Source organism: Aythya marila, assembly GCF_965140915.1.
Source record: "Aythya marila genome assembly, chromosome: 5".
Lineage (NCBI taxonomy): Eukaryota > Metazoa > Chordata > Aves > Anseriformes > Anatidae > Aythya > Aythya marila.
This window is the reverse complement of record NC_139046.1, coordinates 12454701-12473510: the sequence shown is the minus strand read 5'-3', so window position 1 is coordinate 12473510 and position 18810 is coordinate 12454701. Positions and strand designations below refer to the sequence as shown.

General features: G+C 42.5%; 1 protein-coding gene across 1 annotated transcript in view; it reads left to right on the top strand.

Moving 5' to 3' along the window:
• Positions 1 to 2016: 2016 nt before the first annotated feature.
• EVL (Enah/Vasp-like) overlaps positions 2017 to 18810 on the top strand; it is a 75318-nt gene continuing 58524 nt past the window's right edge. The window contains exons 1-3 of the mRNA XM_082761225.1: positions 2017 to 2173; positions 9760 to 9928; positions 15877 to 16054. Of these exons, the coding sequence (XP_082617351.1) occupies positions 2163 to 2173; positions 9760 to 9928; positions 15877 to 16054 (358 nt within the window). The 5' untranslated portion in view covers positions 2017 to 2162. The remainder of the gene's footprint in view (positions 2174 to 9759; positions 9929 to 15876; positions 16055 to 18810) is intronic.

Sequence of the window (18810 nt, the reverse complement as noted above, 5' to 3'; positions counted from 1 at the left end):
AACACATCACTACCACTAGCAAAAAAACAGCTGTAAAAATCTCTTCTTGTATGTTAGTGAAAACTCTTTTTCCTTTTGGGTTGCAACCTTCCCCCTTCAGTTGAAAACCAACACCCTCCCAGTGATACAGAGATTTACTGCAGAGGGATGTGAAGCTGCCTTTCAACGTGCAGTGCAATAGCCATGGTGAGACTGAGCACATTTTCACCTGTGTTTTAGCTGGGTGATGTCTCTCCACATCTCTTCCAGGTGGACAATGAAAGCAATCTTTTATAATGGGAAAGCAATGAACATAAAAGCACTTGGCTCCTCTGTTCAGGCAGAACTGCACAGAAGCATTTATGGTTCTGGGGGATCTTGCCCAGTTCAGCCTATCTGCCAGATCCCTCTGCTCCTGCTGTGTTAGGCAGGGATCTCAGGTTATTCACCCATGTGTGGCCCTCTGAGACCACTGCCGGGACGTGAGGGATTTGTCATCTCCTGGGGACTGGTCTCTGTGGCTCTGTGGGATCTGAGCTGCCAACACATCGAGTAGCCCCACGGGAGAATTATTTTCTTGAGCAATCACAGAATCATAGAATGTAGGTTAACAAGTGATACCGAGGTACAGGACGGTGTTAATCCCCTTATGAATGGCAATAACCAACTTCTGTCTTAGCTGAAGAAATACTTCTCTTCTGATGTCTTCTGGCTCACCCATATCTCCTTTGTCTTCTTTTCTTTGTGCTCTCCAGTTGCTTGTGTTGACCTGGGCTAAGGAGGAGCAGGTGGGAGCCCTGGGTATCCAGTGCTCGTGTTCTGCAGTTGTTTGCCTTTTGTGTTTGCACTCTGTGTGTTTGTGTAATCACAGATAGCAGCTGACGTATTTACACACGTTAAGAGAGCGCGTGAGCCCGCTGACAAAAAGCAGAAATTCATGTGGGAATGGGGAGAAAACCCCAGCTTCTTCTACCTGCAACACGCACACAGCAGGGCCCGTCCAGCTCTCCCTGCCCTTTGCCTTGCACTCGTTCTCCCTCTGCTGTTAATCTGCTTGGGCCAGAAGGCACCCATAGCCCGAGGCCATGCTGGGAAGGCTAGAGAGTGTTTGCAGGGTATCTGTGTTTACCAGTTTGCCAAAGCAAGGAATATGGACGAAAAGGAAGCCAAGAAGAAGGATCTGCCTTAAAGACCTGCCACCTCTGAGAGGCAGCCCATCAAAACCGCTGCAGGTTTACCCTAGGAGAGGTGGTGCTCAAGTACAAGCTAGACTTCCCAGGACCTAAAATACTTTTCTTTTTGCTGCAGTATTTTCAATTACTATTCCTTCAGTTTCAACCTGTGCTGGTTGATGTCTCACCAAGCTAGCTGGCATTGCCCAGTTAACAGAGCTGCAGAACAAGCAAACTGGGGACTGCAGAGATAGCCAGGGGGGTGGAAGCTCCTGCAGGGCTGTCTCGCTGCAGACACAGGCAAAAACATTGGTGGGCAGCTCCTGGCAGGATGGAGATGAAGGCCTGCAACCTCCCAAGGGCTTCTTGCAGGCACTCTGTGGTGATGGAGATTGTGGTGATGGAAAGCCCAACTAGCAGGTCCAAAACAGTTCTCCCAGCCACTGCTGAGAGGAGGGCACGCAGTGCTTACATATCCAGTGGAGCAAATTTTGTCCCATTTTTGACTCTTTTTCTTTTCTCCTTTTTTCTTTTTCTTTTTCTTTTTCTTTTTCTTTTTCTTTTTCTTTTTCTTTTTCTTTTTCTTTTTCTTTTTCTTTTTTTTTTTTTCTTTTCTTTCTTTTCTCAGAGAATGAACCTGTACCTTGAGAAAACAATGACATGTTTTTAATAGCTCTGCCACCAATGAGGAAAGGGTGGTGCATCTAATCTTACTCTATATTGTTTGCATTTTTGTTCAGTAAATCAGCTGAAAGTAGTAATACATTTCTTCTTTAAAGTCCCTTCCCCGCCCCTGCCAAGCAAGTAAGTGTTACTTCCTGCCCTTTTGCTCTCATGATAACGCTTCCATTTCCTGTTTTGGGCTTAAGCCTTCATGTAGGCTCCTGGGTTGTCTTCCTGCCAAATTTGTGTTCGGCCGTGTAATCAGGTGAAATACCCTGTTTGGGTGTAAGGGCACGTGCCAGATTCGAGTGTCTGTTCCTCTGGGATTACCTGACCAGATCTTCCTCAATGGCGAGCCCGTAAGTACCTGGGATCAGTGCTCTCGATGGCAGTGAGCTCAATGAATGGGGTTAATGGGACTGGATGGAAAGGAAAGCATATGCGTCATAGTGCAGGAGCTCTGCATTCTGGTTGTGGCCTCACAGGCTAATTTATACTTTTGTAAAATGATAATTAAGGTTTATGGCGATGCTACATGAATATGCATCTCCTGGCAGTGAGGGAGAAGCGAGCCACGCTCATCCCCAATCTGACACCACCAGCTCCAGAGGAGCTGTCGCGGGTTTATTTGCATTTCTGTGGGGATTGAAGAGAACCCAAAGCTACGCAATGCCAACTTTAATGAAAGACCTTTATGTTGATTTGCTGTACGCACACATGAGTCTGCCTCTCCTGATGACTAGTTATGATTACAATCCTTAAAAGCCTTTGTTTAAAGTATTGTTCTACCAAAGTATGCGTACGGCTGGCCAGTGAGTGAGAGATTTAGTCACAGATTTTCACTTGACAGTTTAGTCTTGGGTTTTGCATGATGTTTATTTTATGAGATTAGTTACTTCTTCTTTTTATTTCTGTAATTCAGTGGTGAAGGGAAGTGGTTTATATTAATAGCAACCTGATCTAGTAAAGTTACTTTTTTACCGTTTTTGTCTGAGTGTGTGTTGATAGATTACTTGGGTTCACTGTGTTTCCCCACGGCATTTGCTTGATACTTATTTTTAGGACTTCTAAACACTGGCTTGACATTTATTTTTAGGAACTCCCAAAGTTTATCTTCCAGGTGGCACGCGATATCAGAAAGCAAACCCCACTTCACTGCAGAAAGAGACGTTGTGTGAACTGAAGCGTGAAGGGAGCGGTGGAGTGGGGTTTCTCCATTAGAAGACAGCAGTGCCCCTGCCCTGCTGGACGTGGCTCTGGGCATCCGGCTGCCTCGCAGTGATGCCACTTTTCTGAATCACTACACTTCCGCTACGAAGTGCCTACTCTTTTTTTTTTTTTTTGGTAATTGTTGAGATAGTGATGACTGGAGTTCCCCTTAGAATCACGTTGTTTCTTATGGTTTAGTTTGCAGAACATACCAGAAAAGTGAGGGGTTAAAATTAACTCCACCACGTAGCATCAAAATCTCAGCGCTGTAAGCTAGGCAGATGTGCCAGTTTACAGGAGAACAAATCTGCAGCCAGGACACCAGCCCTAATAGCAGATCCCCCGGATGGCAGATCTGTTATTTAAGTGTCACAGCGGACACTGAAAGGTCACAGCTCTGCATGAGCTTTCACAGGTGGTGCTGCAGGACCGAGCTGTTGTGCAATGACAGGCCCATGTGAAACATCCCCTCCGCTGCGTTATCTTTCTGCATGTTATTTATTTATTTTTCTTTCTACTTACATCTCCCATGATCTAGAGCACTGAGGGGTGACAGAAGGATGTTCCAGTTTCTCTGGTCATGCCAGGATTGCACGGACATTCCCTTGTAACTCATCTCCCAAAGTCCTGGCCTCGCATGAGATCTGAGTGCCTCATAAGCTGTGCCTTGGTTTCCATCTGAAGTGTCTGCGGTGGATGCCGGCAGTGGTTACCAGAGATGGCAATTCCCATGGGGTATGCCAGTAGAGAAAGGGGGAATTTGAAGCAAATATCTTCATTGCTAGCAGAAGGAAGAGTAGCTCTTAAATACTACTCCTTCTGGAAGCAAGTGCTGGTGTACTTGTTCGTGTTAATGCTGTAGGTACCATTATATCAATTTCCTGCTCTCTAAAATATGTATTTATCTCCCAGGCATGTCATGACTCGCTATTTAGTGTCCTTTTGAGAGCTGCTTGTGAAGGAGGCTTTGTACATGCTCGATTTTCTTGTAATTATTTAATACTAAACTATTTAGATGTCGGAGTTTAACAGTGGAGAAAGGTGACGGCTAGGCACCTGCTGCAGATGCTCAGAGCAAACAACTTATCTCCCTCTGCTGATGCAGCCACGGCACCAAAGGCAAGTCTTCCACATGCAAGCTGAGCAGGAGACCAAAAACCCACAGCTCCTGTGGGAACTGGACTTTGCTTGGGGCTGGTCAGGGCAAGGGCTGCACTGCCAGGGAGGTCTCTGCACCGGCAGGCAGCCAGGAGGGAGTGCGAACCGAGGGCTCCTGACTGCTGGGCCTTTGGGTTCGTTTTTCAGGGGGTCCCAAGAAATGAGACTCAGAAAAGCGGTTGTCAGCCCGCCCCTCCATCACCCACACTGTGTTATATATGGAACTGGGACTGCTATTTATCTAAATGCCTGCTAGAAAATATTCAGACATCTGCATGTCACCGTGGATCCAGACCGCCTCTCTGTAGGTGAAGTCCCTCTGGGTTGGTGCTGCCCTTTAGGGTGATCAGTGGCTAAGTGCTCCTGGTTCACTGTGAAGTTTTGCTGTGTTGCTGGGGAGGTAAATGAGTTCCTCATTGCTCCGGGACAGAGGTGGGCTGAAGGATGGTGACTTAGGGTGTCCTCGGGTTTGGTTGCTGAGGGAAGTAAACTTGGAAAAGGAGGTCCCGAATGGACTCACAAACATGACTGACGTGGTGTTGCAGAAATGGGGGTCCCAATGAGAGATGGGGTCACAGGCAGAGCCAGCAGTGAATCTCTGGTGGGGGGGCTGAAGAGCCACTGCACTACAGCAGGCTTTAGCTGCAGTGAGCTCAGACCTCAGGTAATGGTGTATATAAGCCCGAGTGACCTGGCAGGCTGGTGTTGAGAGGGTCTCCTGTATTTTTTGTTCCCTAAATCCAGTCACCAGACAGAAATCCCCACCCGTTCCTACAAAGATACCTGCTGAAACACTTTCCCTGCTTCCAAACCATCATTATATTTGTTGCAGTGAAATCAATTAAAGTCTGTTCATCAAATAAGTCCAGCAGAGTTTGCAGCACACTTTCAATGCAGCAGGACCCTGACTTGTAGCTTGCTAATTCTGAGGTTAACAGATACTTATCGCACAGACCGCACGTCTCCATGTAGAGGATTTTTTATTTAAGTTAGCTATTTTAAAGCTAACATTGAGATATTTCTGTCAGCTTCTTAAATCAGCATCAGCATCTGTTTCTTGCGTGTTAGGTTTAACCACACGGCTCTAACTTTCTGCAGTCGGACTCAGAGGACAAGTGAGAGGTGTTAAAGGGCTTGTGAGTCACTCGCATGTTTTGTGTGCTGAGGTTTTGTGAGGTAGGACAAGGCTTGGGCAAAGCAATATTAGCCATTTCTGGCACCAATAAGGATGATTAGATCAGTCCAAAATAATTTAAAATGATTAATTATTTAAAGGAGATGGAGTGGGTGGGATTTGATGGGAAACGGAAATTAAAAATAAGGTAAATGATTGCAAAAGTAGCTGTTTGCATTTCCTAAGAATACCAGAAGACAGCTTGCTTGAAAGAGAGACAACTTGAGCAGCTTGAAACGTGGTGGGTTGGTAATAGATTCAAAGTGCCATTGCTTGATTTCTATTAGGGGAGCTTTCACACCTTATGCCAAGTGAATTTCTGCCCCAAGAAAACGGTTCTTCTATAAATATAAAGAATAGTAGGAGTCTTCTGGTCCAGCCAGCATGCTGGAGTAGAGCCCACAGAATTGGGTGTTAAACCCTGCAGTTGGTTAGTTGCCATCAGTTTATTACACTTTTTTAAGAGCATGATTCAGTGATCCTCCAGAAGTTGTCCTGTATTGCCATGGCTCTAGAAGAAGGTGTTTAAAACCCCTCTGGACAGGTAACCCCTGGGTGGGCTGGTGCTGCCAGAGTTCCCCAGGTAGTGCTGGGGCAACCTCATGCAGTGGTGGTCTCGCCCCAGATCATGGGTCAGAGGTGGGCACAGCAGCTCAGGACCACTCTGCACAAGTTGTATCCACAAGAGGATGCCTTGTAAGCAGAGATGGTCAATGAAGCAGCAGCACAGCTTGGACTCTCATGTTTTTCACAGTCTGGGACATCAGAGACAAGTGCTGGAGACCCTTCAGAGCCTCTGCTGAAGACTTGCTGTCAACCATTTTGGTTTGCTCCCATTTTACTGTTTATGGTGGTTCTTTTTTGATTGAGTTCTGAACGTTTCGATTTTATATTTTGATAGCCTGCTGGCCTCGGCAAAGTGAAAACTTTTCTCCCAGACTTGGCTCCCTCACCCCCAACTTCCCCAGTCATTTCTGTCATTTTGTTGTTTCTCTTCTGTTTCTTTACTTGAAGTCAGCCAGGTTATGTCAAGAAGCTCCATTAAGGATAATTCACAAAGATGCAGATATTTTCCCCAAGGCTTATCTTATCCATACTCCTTTGTGGTTCTTTTTGTCTACGATTTCTTGTTAATCATGAATTTACTAAAATGCAGGAAGAAGGGGGCTGTCCTTTTCAAGTTCTACACAGATGGAAGAGGAGAGACATTTGTGGACAAAGTCACCTTCATTGCAATACTGGCTTGGGGTGCAGCCTCCTAGAGCTACCCCTAACTGCTCTCAAATGTCTGTGTGCCTTGAATGGTCCTTTAAAGCTGGAAGTGACTCATTTGGGGACTGCTGCTGACAATCTAATAAAGCAAAGAGGATACCGCAAATCTGCATTGCCAGTCCAAGCATGCTACACGATGCAGCTTTTACCCTTTTCACACGTAATTGCCTATGGCAGAAACCCAGATGGCTGAGTCTGCTTGCATGTTGATGTAACATAAAAAGTCAATAGAAGAATTTGTAATATTTGGACTGGTATGTGAAATTTGATGAATCATTTGCAAGACTTACCCATTTTTTGGTAACTTGAGTATATTCTTAGGAAAATCAGGCAAGTTCTGGAAGCTACAGTCGTGACTTGGTGTATAAATGCTGATACATGGCAGACACTTCTCACAGAGAAGGAATTTGACTATGTACAACAGCATGTCTAAAACCCTGTTTATTACTTGTTATGTGTAGCTGACAATGGTATCACAGAAATAACAGATTTTTTTGCTTGAGCCTTGTGATACCAATTTTGCTTGGTTTACGTTTAAAATAATGCAGTCCACAGGGTGCAATAGAAAGCTTCTCACTGACCTTTATAAGAGTTGGAATGAACGTTTTCTGGATGGTTTTCAGGGAAGCCCTTAAAGCCTCAGTGAGACAACTGTGTTTTTTTGTGGGGGAGATGAGACCTCAGGCATAAAGAGTTACACCTCCATTTAGGGTGAGACAGCAAGCTAGCAATGGGTCCCCAGAGGCATTTTAGGTTTTGAAAGATTGATGAAGTGCTTTGCAGGAAAGGATTCCCCTTGTGCTGTACTTGTTTTATGTACCTTTCTGTTATTTCACTGGAGGCCAGATAACTGGCTTAATCCTGTTGCCATTAAATGAATGATGAAAAATGTCCGTTGACTGCAGGGAGAGCAGGAATTGAGCTTGATGTGTTGCTTTATGTTACAGTAACAATTAGTTGTCATGCATTAAATATTTCTCCTGGGGTCTGTATTTCCATCATGGGGTTTAGAGGGTGTTTTTGCTTCCGTTCTTAATGGCAGCAAACTCTGAAGGCAAAGTTGCTGCATGTGTTGGGATATCAATACGGTGTGACAAATAATGGCCACAGTAAGGCCCTCATGTCTGTATGCTTAGGTGCATTTTCTGTAAGTATGGATAATTTGATTAATTTATGGCGATAAAGCTGCCAAGGAGCCCTTGGCAATTGTGGGCTCCATAGTTCACATGCAGGTACCGTAAGGTCCCAGACTTGCTCTGATGAAACCAGTGGCACGCTCTTGCTTACTTTAGATCAGCCTTGTAGCAACCAGCAAGGGTTGAGGAGAAAGATCTGGTGTTATGCCAGCTGAGAGTGGCCCTCCTGGGACAGAGATTTTTGGGATTCCTGCAGCTTTAGTCTTGCGGATCTGAGTACGTTACAGACCACTGCTGTTCCCATGTTTTTATGTAATAAAAGTACACTTTGGTCTGAATGTTCTTAGCTCTGTCTTTCTGGAGATGTCTGCCAGCGTCATTGCTCCCTCTGTAAACCTTGTGAAGAGTTTTCAGGCTCTTGCCCACAACCTGGAGGAGGTCTGTGAACTGCTTGGAGGCTGTCAGAAGTGACTAATGCGACGAGCCAAATGTCAGTGGGCTTTCATTCACACTGGGGTATGCGTCTGCCTTGGGAATCTTTTTGAGAGCCACGGATCAGAAAAGATTGAAAATTGCTGCTGTTATCTACCCAGATCCCCTTAATACTTAGCATGCTCCCTTTCATTAAAATGATGACAGTGATGGGGTTGAATGGGGTTGGGTTTGCAACAGTTGGTATCATTTACAAGTGGTGTCACTTGGCGCGGTGGCAGGGCAGTAATATGGTTCAGTACCACCCGAGAGCTTCTCCTGTGTTCATCTGACTGAAACTGAGGCATTGCTGAGAGAAAATCAAGACAAAGAACTGTATGCAGGAGGGGGGGAAAGGGATCTGTGTGCAAAGTGGATTACCACTTGATACTGCATAGCTGAAAAGTGTTTAATACACCTTGGACTGAGGAGGGGAGGTCTTTGTCAATATATATAGTTCTGAAGTTAATAGGATGGCCACAAACTTACAATATTTGCAGGTTGTAAACTGTAAGAGTTTTAGTTAGGCCTCACATGCAGTTGTTGAAAAAAACTTATGTTCAAAGATCTCAAATTTTATTTTGTGTAAGGAACTCTTATTTCCTCTGGCATAAAAATGGGTGGGATTTTCAGAGAGCAGGAATTAAAATCCTGACGGCCATTCCAAAAATGCCACCAGTGGTGGCTGTAAAGCACTACAACCTGCACTGAGTTGTCACCTCGGCAGTATGTGCCAGTGGTATTTCTTTCATGTGAAAAGTGCATTTTAGTATTGATCTCATATACATGTCACTAGTGCACAAGCAAGAGGTAAAGAAACGATGAATTTCTGTGAGGCCACAGAACAAAAAATACCCATATATTAATGCTCTGTTAATAATGGTTATCTGCTTTAACCCTGCAATGAAGAAGTCTGTGGAGTCCCCATTTTCTTTGCTGTCAGGGTGAAGGCACCTGTGTGTTTTGCACTGCATATTCTGGGATGTCTGAGTGCGTCACCGGGTCTGAGCATTAGGCGTTAGCTGGATTAATGTAATTGATTTCTTCAGTTTACCTAACGTGGCTTTTGGTTCAAGGTCTGCTTGCTTCCAGTTTTAAATGTGTAACTCAGCTTTGCATGTCATGTTTATTTTGTCAAGAAGCTGTAAAATATTAGTCAGTTTTCATGCAAATGTGAATGGCTTTGCTTGCCAATAGGTACATAAAATAAATAGAGCATTCATACTCTTGGACAGTTTTCATAAAATGTGTGCGCTACCAGTTATTCCTCAGGGCATAATATTTCTATATAGAATAGATAATCAGTTCAGCAGCATACTGGAGTTTTTTAAGTGCAAACACATACACGCAAGCTTTAATTTAATAGGCAGATTATATTCAAAGGATTAGCAGATTTATTGTAAAACATACGTTTTAAGTGGTTCTGATAATTTCTGTTGTTTTCTTTGAGGTGTTTTCAGTAGTAGACAATGAATTCACTTTTTTTTTCTCTTATTTTGTTGTGTTTTTTTTTTTTTTTTTCCAGTGAACAGAGTATTTGCCAAGCTCGGGCTTCAGTTATGGTCTATGACGATACCAGTAAGAAATGGGTGCCAATCAAACCTGGACAGCAGGGGTTCAGCAGAATCAACATATACCACAACACGGCTACTAACACCTTCAGGGTAGTTGGAGTTAAACTGCAAGATCAACAAGTGAGTAACTGCACTAAGTTTCCTGTAAATGAACCTTTGGTCTCTTTAGATACCATCAGTTCTGTAGTCGGTGAAGTCTAGCAACATTTCCTGCTCCCTGCAAGATGTCTGTGAGTTCATTTACTCCACACATTCAGATTTTGTACAATTTCGTAGGGTACAGAGTGTGTCATGATCTATTACTGTTTATTTGCAAAATGAACTTCTGGTGAATGTGAGAGATTTTGTTATATTCCCCCCCTCCACCATGTTTTTGCTTGTGAAATGAATTTTATTTCATTCTGCAGGTGTTGTTCTCAGCCCCCTGTTTTTGCTCACTTTTAGTACTAGATATACAAAAGAAAAGCAGTATCACCTTGCACTGCTGTGCATGGGTGTCTCATAAAGCATGCTTGTTGCATTGCTGTGATAAGCAATTAGTTCCTCATAACATCCTCATCACATTTTGAAGTCCTAGATGCACCCTGTGACCTGATTTATGGCAGGCTAAGCCCACAGGGCCTCCCTGGGTATTAAGGGAGATACATGGGATTTCGATAAGCAGAAGTGGGATCAGAGCCTCCTCAGCCACTCCAGCCCAGTGACCGCCTTGCTCTTGGGTGCACCAGGCTGTGCATGCTATCAGAAGCAAGAAACTTTATGTCTATACCCAAAAATAACAAAATTATGCTTGTGTAGAGTAGCGGTGCTATCCTGTAGTCCTGTGGTTGTCATTTCAGAGCAGAAGTTTGAGAGTTGGGGACTTCCCCCGTGTGTAACTGTGGGGATGGTGCAGCGGCAGCAGCCCGGTCTGCCCTGGCTGCCCTCCTCCCATGCTTACCTTGTGCCATCACGCTTGTGGGAGGCTCAGAAAAAAAGTGTGCAAGTGGTTTCCTGGCGGGTTAGAGAGCGGCAGAGCCCTGTGGGAACATGTGGTGAGCACCTCAACCTGTGTAAAGTGGTCAAGGGGCTCCTGTGGCAGGGAGAGTCGGGTCTGGGAGCAGGAGCAGGGCACCACCACCACCCAGCTGCCAGAATGTTAAACAGAGCAGTCTGCACATGAAATAACGATTTTTTCTTTATTTTATTTTTTTATTTAGCACATATTTTAGCTCCTTGCAGCACACTTTTGAAACATCTGCAACATCTTTTGCCTCTGTTTTTATCCTTCTCAGTAGAGAAAAGCAATATAGTAATGGAGCTTCATTTTAAAAATAGAAGATATTTTTGAAAATGAATGAAATACAGTGGCTGCTTAGTCACTTGTGAGAATCAGTACTGCTCTGGAACAGACCGTGCTAGTTATTTTGTGTAGCCAGCCAGTGAATGTAAATGGTATTCATGTGAGACAATCTAAAATGCATCTGAATAGCCAGTACAGACCAAGCAAAAGTCATAATGTCTACATATATATGTATGGAAGACTTTGTATGTGTACCAGAGGTCTGTCTTAATCAGAATATACAATTTATAGTGTAGGTTATATTTAAAATTCAAATCTTGATCTCTATTTTAAACATGTTTTATATTAACTGTAATGCTCTATTTGCTTGCAAATGTTCCTTCTTATGAAAAGATTGAATGCTATCTAAAAATCATCTCAATTCAGAAGGAAACAGTTATATATTTTTTTTCTAGAGTTTGAAGACAAAAAATGCTCCCTGAAGCAAACAAAAAAGTACAGGTTGCTTTAGTCACTTAAAACTGGCTAAAAGAAAATACCTTAAACATTATTACAGAAATCTGGTATCATAAAGACAGCAAATGTTCTGAAAGGCTCAGATTGAGAATTTGATATATTTTATATGAGTCTCACATGGAGCCATAAGCTTGCTAGGCTTGCTAAGTATTTGCATTTAATGAGAGCAAAAGTGAATTTCAGTTAAAATAATTCTCTGTACAAGCCATTTCATGCTTGCTCTCAGGTTGTGCTAAGTCACATTAAAAATGAGGTTTTATTACAAGCTGCTGTTTTTCAAGGAAAGACATATTTTTCTGAAAAGGACCAATCTTCAGCTAATATGTGATTTCGCATATAATGAGGCTAATGAAGCTACACAAATTTCCAGGAGTTGAGAAACTAGTTTAAAATATGTAACGCAATAATACTATGTAGGAACAATTTTAAGTTTTATTGCATACTGTTTGGCAAGGCACAGACTAGAGTAATCTTCATGATTTCACCCGTGCCTGTCTTTAATGTTTCCCTTTTAATTTTTGTTGTTTTGTATTGCAAGTTCAATAATCTTTCTCTTTTATTTTCATCCCCTCCCCCCCTTTTTTTTCATGCATCTCCTGTAGACTGCTTTTGTTATTTTTTTAAAGTTTCTTTTCAGTTTCCTAGCCTTTTTCTGGGGCACATGTTAGAGTTTTTGATGCTCTCTTCCCATTCTGTTTACTTTGTCTGTGTATATTTTGCTTTCTGGCTGGTGGTGTCTAAAAAGGTGACCACAGAGAGAGATGTTTTTTAGAATGGCAGAGCATCAGCATCATTCTCACCATCGGGAAGTGGTCATCAGACCACTCATTCCTCTTGTGTGTTGGGATGACGTGCTCGCCGCGTGCTTGCACGCAGCAGCACTTAGCTGCAGACAGGCAGTCAACGAATTCCCCTTTCTGCTCAGATGGGCACATTTGCATAGGCTCACACTGGCATGAGCAGTAATCTTCAGAAAAACAGAAGTAGCTTTTTGAAGCTTTGGAGTAGCCGCAGAGGCCAGCACTGTTTGTTTTGAAGCTGCGGCCAGGTCTGTATTGCAATCACTTGACATCACGAGCTTTAATGTCTCTGTGCAACCTTCGTTTTCTTTTAGCATGTAGCCCAAGAGAGTCACAAGCAAACAATTTGCTGCAACTTGCAGCTTGCCAGCTGTAATTGTAACCTAGCCTCTTACAAAGGTGAAGTGTGTTAGCTTCAGTCACCGTGCAAGGCTTTCAGCAAGGTAAGAACATACAGCTGGTCCATCTCCATTGTCTAGTGGACAAGCAGGAGCTTCCCAGTGCACGGTCATGATCAGCTGAGAGTTTGAAGGGGTGATTTTACATCAAGTGATTCCAGCTCAGCATGATCTCATTGCCGAAGCGCATGTGCTGAACACATAGGTGGGGAGAAGTGTGTAAGGCAAACGTGAATCATGTCTCCTGAGGGCTTTGTGTATTGATGTGGCTAAGACGTGAATGTAAAAACAGGGCCTTGGGGAAGGTGGGACTTCTTAAACTTGGGCCTGAGCCAGATCTGAAATGGGGACAGCATTCTTGTGATATAAATTAAACCACAAAAAAAAAAAAAAACAAAAAACAAAAACCAACAACAAAAACTAGTTAATTACCTCAGTAACTTACTGATGTCAGTCAGGTTTGGGCCTGCTTGCAGAAATACAGAATCTGGCCTCAGCTGTAGCAGTTTTTAGCTGCTTCATCACGATCCCTGTGTTTTAGCAAACACACGACTGCTGCCCATGGGAGGAGTTTGTGCTGGGAGCACAGCAGCAACCCAAGCTGATAATAAACTTGTGGAGCATTTCATGCTCTGGAGAAACGAGCAAATGCCTTTTTCTGACTTGATAAACAAGAGTATGGGGTGTAAGACTTGTGCAGGACCTCTGACCCTGTGGCTGTGGTCACACAACCAACACCCATCAAGACCCCCTATTACTGTGAATCCTGTCAAACATCACCATTACTGCTGCTGATAATTTGGTAGCCTACAGACTACAGTCAAAAAGAAGACTTCTCAATTTTGAGTTTCTTTATATATCCATGCCTGCCACAGAGAGTTTACACTTGAAACTGAAGCAAAGTTATGAGGGAGAGTACCAGACAGAAGTGAGGCAAACATTTTTTTTAACATTAAAGTGATGGAATATTGAAAGGCATCTTTGTATTAATATTATGAACAATTGGTCTGTGAAACTCCTTGCCATACAGTATAACTGAAATCCAGAATTAAATAAAATTCAAAACAATGCAGATAGTTTTATCAGTAACAAGGCTATTTTGTTTCAGGATAGAAAGTATTAAAATGGATTTGAAAAGAAAAAAAAAAGCCATATAGTGTGCCATGTTTCAGCTTTTAAGACAAACTCTGAGTGAAGAGTTACAGGAAGAACTATTTGTTATTGACAAATCTATTACTTCTTTCTGCAAGATTTCCAATAAGTTTCCCCAATTCAGCTATGATAGACTGAAATTGAAGGTGAAGACTAGGCAAGATGAACTACTGACCTGCTTAGCATGGCAGATACTAATTTACCAACATATTGAGCTTTAGAGTAAAGTTCCCTTAGAAATACCTGTACAAAACCCCCTGTGCACCGAGCAGTGGGACCTTCTTTATTTTAATTACAGCTCCAAGGCACACACTTGCCATTGTGTGCCTTGAGGAGTCTCAACACCATCTGTAAAGGTTGACCTCTGTGCACTCATTTTTAACAATGGCAGGAGAATCTATCCTCTTTTTCCTGTTCTATAGGAACATTAATCAAAGAAGGTAAAATGAAATTCACGCTGGTTTATATTTCACTCCCCAGTTCAGTCTCCATTTTGAGTTTGAAGACACGGTTTTACATGGTTCATCTAAGCATCCTGATGATTTATGAAGGTCAATGTTCAAATTCTGTCTTTATTCAACTGAAGTGATCAAACCCGCAGAATAAAGAGGGTGATGAATTCCTGGAGTAGATGTTCTGGGAAAACAAATTTTGAAAAGTTTACCTGAATTCTCTTAAATGACTTTTGGCATAGGTGTTTACAATTTCTATCTTTCTTTATACAACAGCACTACACCTTCTAGTGCTCTTTGGACTTCAGTAGTGTTGTCTTTGAAACAGAAGATCCTTTTAGTAGGTGAGAAAATCTGACTTTGCAGAGCCTGGAAGAAGCTGGACAATCTTTCTATAAATTTCTTCAAACGTACTGGCTGGGCATTCCCTTGGTTAAGCTGTTCAGAAGTTGTTAGAAAGCTTAAAAGTTGGTACACGTTAGAACTGTTGGGTTAGTTATTCAGGTGTGAGTCTACCTGGTGCTCCGGAGAACCCTTGCAACTTCAGGCTCTCCCATCATGGCTCAGTGGTAGGATGGGGATGGTGTCACCATGTTTTAAGAGAAAATAGTTGTTTAAGCCATTGGCAACAGCAGTGAGTTCATGACTCTGCTGTGGTTGGAGGGACGAGCTTTTCCACACTGTCCTGGCTGGGGCAATTGGCTTCCTGCACAGCACGTGAGGTGTGCAGTTCCCATTTTCAGGGGACCAGCTCTCGGGAGCCTGTGTTATAAACCTAGGCTGGGAAGGTGCCGGGCAGCACTGCATCTCTGTGTGCCCTGCCCATGGTAAACAAGGCATTTTATCTAGCTGATTAAATCATACAGAAACACCCTTCTGCTGAAGCCACCTCTTCTCTGGAAATTATAGCATGTAGAGCAAGGGAGGAGCTGAGACAGGGAATGTTTAGTTGGGTTTTCCACGGCATGTCTGATTCTAGACAGAAAAGTCTCTCAACGTAAGAAGCTGGTAGTGATCAGGCACAGGGGAGGAGGGGAAAACCAGAGCCTGTGCAGTGAGACAAACATTTATCTGCTGTAGTGGAGGGCCAGTACCAATCTGTCCCCTTTCCTGACAAGTCCCGATGATTATCCCCCAAAAGATGGCAACAGCTGCTGGCACTGACTCTTGACATCTGTCTGCAATATACATGCAGCTGTATCCTGGGCAGGTGCTGTAGAAAACACGAGCAGGTAATAGATTTTGCAGAACTAGCTTGCAAGTCCCTGAGGCTGGTTTGAACTGTTACAAATCTCACCCACACATGCAGGTCTTCTGTCATCCAAGTGCATGCTGCCTTACCACACTGCCATGGAGCAGCTGCCATAAGAATGCCACTACCAATTTAATTAGCCTTTACCGAAGGCTTTTCCTTTTCCTCACTGAGAACAGAACTCTTTAATTTTCACCCTTCTCTTTCATATCACAGGTAGTGATTAATTACTCAATTGTGAAGGGACTGAAGTACAATCAAGCAACACCTACCTTTCATCAATGGCGCGATGCACGGCAAGTCTATGGCTTGAATTTTGCAAGCAAAGAAGAGGCTACCACATTCTCCAATGCAATGCTGTTTGCTCTGAATATCATGAATTCACAGGATGGAGGTAAGTTAGCAGCCACCAGGCTCTTTATTAATCTGTGACATTTTTATGACAATTCTTATCAATCACAATGCAGTTGTGTTGGATGGTATGTTGTGATAAAAAACATTATCCTAAGAAAAGGTTGGTTTCTGGCAGACCCCCTTTAGCTCAGCATTAGATATGGTATGAATTGTACATATTTTCAGGTTTTATTCTTTTTCCTCCCAATTTTTCATGGTACCTTAACTCACAGTAGGAAATCAATGGCTATTTGGAAATGCCTCAGCATGCAGGTAGCCCCACTGATTTCTGTGGATCTATCTATAAATTCTGTTATCTGTAACATGGAAGAATAAAGTGTTAAATAAATAGAAGCTAGGGTAAAATTAGCAACCTTTTTTAAGAACTTCTGAGGTAGAATACGGAGCTCATATTTCCAGTATGTCACGTCTTGGCTGCAGCTGACTGTGCTTGTGGGTAAGCTTTGAGCATCCGGTGTCTTGGTTATTTGGTAAGGTAAAATGTAAAGGCTTATGCTCTGGACATTGACTGGTGTTACTCATAACTATTGTACTGACTGTAGTTGAGGTTTGTGGTGAAGTATACTATCGTGTTAAATTGCCATTGCAACAACTTGCAAAGGCCCAGACTCAAGTCCCCTTTTCTCAATGGAAATCCTATTCTGGTATGCAATGCTGAGATTAAGTACTGCCCTCACTAACACACCTAGGACCTCTTTGAAGTTCATGGACTGTGACCAAAAAGCAGTCTTCATGTGGTGCTCTTTTTCCTACCACAGCCCTGTTTTTGTTTTGAAAACACAGCAATACAAGGTTAATGTCACTTGCTGCGGTCCGTTTTTTGCAGCAGTGTTCGATGGCATGAGGCAGCAGCCCTCTGGGGAAAGCAGACCAGTAGCTGTCCACATTATACCAGTTTCCAAGCACACAAATATCCTTAAAATGTTTATTTCAGTCTCCTGAAAACACTTAATGCACAGATACATCTTACTAGTTAGTATACTTCTAAGGATTCATATTTCTTCTTTTGATATATCCATTCATGCTATTAAGCTGACAAATGCTAAAGTCATCAAAGAGAAAATTCTGTTTTCAGAAGTAGAGAACGGAATTTGGCCTTTTTCAGTTGGCCTTCTTCAACTCTAGTTGTGCCACAGCAGGAGAACTTCAGGAGGAAATCTGGCCAACACTCCCCAGTCCTAAGCTTGTGTGTACCTGAGTAGTGCAGAGCTCTTTGGCTGTGAAAGGTCTCTCATACACGGTCAGCCCTGTTAGATCACCAGGTGAAACTCCAAAATTTTGATGCTTTGCTTCTGATCTTGAGGTTGTGATTGGCTTAATGACTATGTTGAGAGGCTTTTTGCAAAAGCTCTTATGTTAATTTATTTTTTCACCTGTCTTTTCCCCTCAGTGGGGTGGGTTTTCTTCAGGATTTTGAGGTTGGTCCAGAGAGGCTCACTGAGGAAGCGTGAGTTTCAAGATGAGAATTTATTGCCGTTATGCTAAAGTGAAAGGAACTATCTTAAAGTGGACTTGTCTAGAAATTTCAGTTGTAAGCTATTCCTAACAAAGTACAACAGGTATTTTATGAAAGAATATTTGGATACTAAAAGCCCTATTAGATTTCTGTTAAGTTTATTAATATAGAGTAAATAATTATTTGGATTTGTTTCCATTATTTTATTAATTAGAATAAAATAGTGTCAGATAGCTAGTATACCATAGTGTTTTCAATGCTTTACATACACAAGGTTCAGACTGTGCTGAAGACCTTCCATTTAAAGTTTGTACTTGTCTTATATACAGACATGAATTGGGTCACACAGATGCCAAAATTTCCTGCTTTCTTAAAAAAAAAAAAAAATAGAAAGGAAAGAAAAAAAGGAAAAAAAAAAAAAGCTTTGGTAAACAATCAGTTTTCAGCAATGCTTTTCTCTTTTACACAAAACATTTAAGGTTTCAAAGATTGTCAGCTGTCTCATTAGATACAGCTAAGGTTGTCTAAAACAGGAATTTCAATTTAAAGGAAGTTTCAGCATTATTTTAAACTCTGATTCTATGAAACAAAGTCCCCAAATATTCATTCTTTATCAACTTTTTTTTTTTTTTTTTTGAATTCCAAAATATATTTTTGCATGTTTCCCTTTAAAACTATGAAATTGCCATTAGATTATACTGAAACAGTTTGGCAGTGGTAGTTGTACCTAATGTCCTAATGTACCTAAAGTTTGCTGAAACAGACTCTTTTTCTTGGTTGTTCTCAACAATAACTTCTCAGAAGTAACTATCAGGAATTACATTTATTTAAAAAAAAAAAAAAAAAAAAAAGGAAACAAAATAAAAATTCAGAATTTTACTGATTCAAAAAGGAAAGTATTTTGATTCAAAGCTTCTTTTTTCTCACTACTTCGCTCTTTAGAGCCAAAATTCAAGCTTTTGTACCCACTTGTGTGGCATATAATGCTAACTTTGTCAGCATTAAATATCTTGACACTGCACTTCTGCCCTGCTGTATTCACAGCCTCTGTTTGTCTGGGCAGCTTCCCCTCGCCCTGCTTTCCCCAGGCAGCACTGGAGGCGTGGGCGCAGTCAGCAGAGGCAGAGCACAAGCTCTGGGAAGGCAATCAGTCGATGCACAACCGCGGACAGGGCAGCCTGCATCCCCCCACCTTTGTGTTCCCCGCACCACTGTGTGATGCTGGTGTTCAACAGATACCTGTTCTCCCTTAGGACTTTTCTATTATCATAATTTTCCCA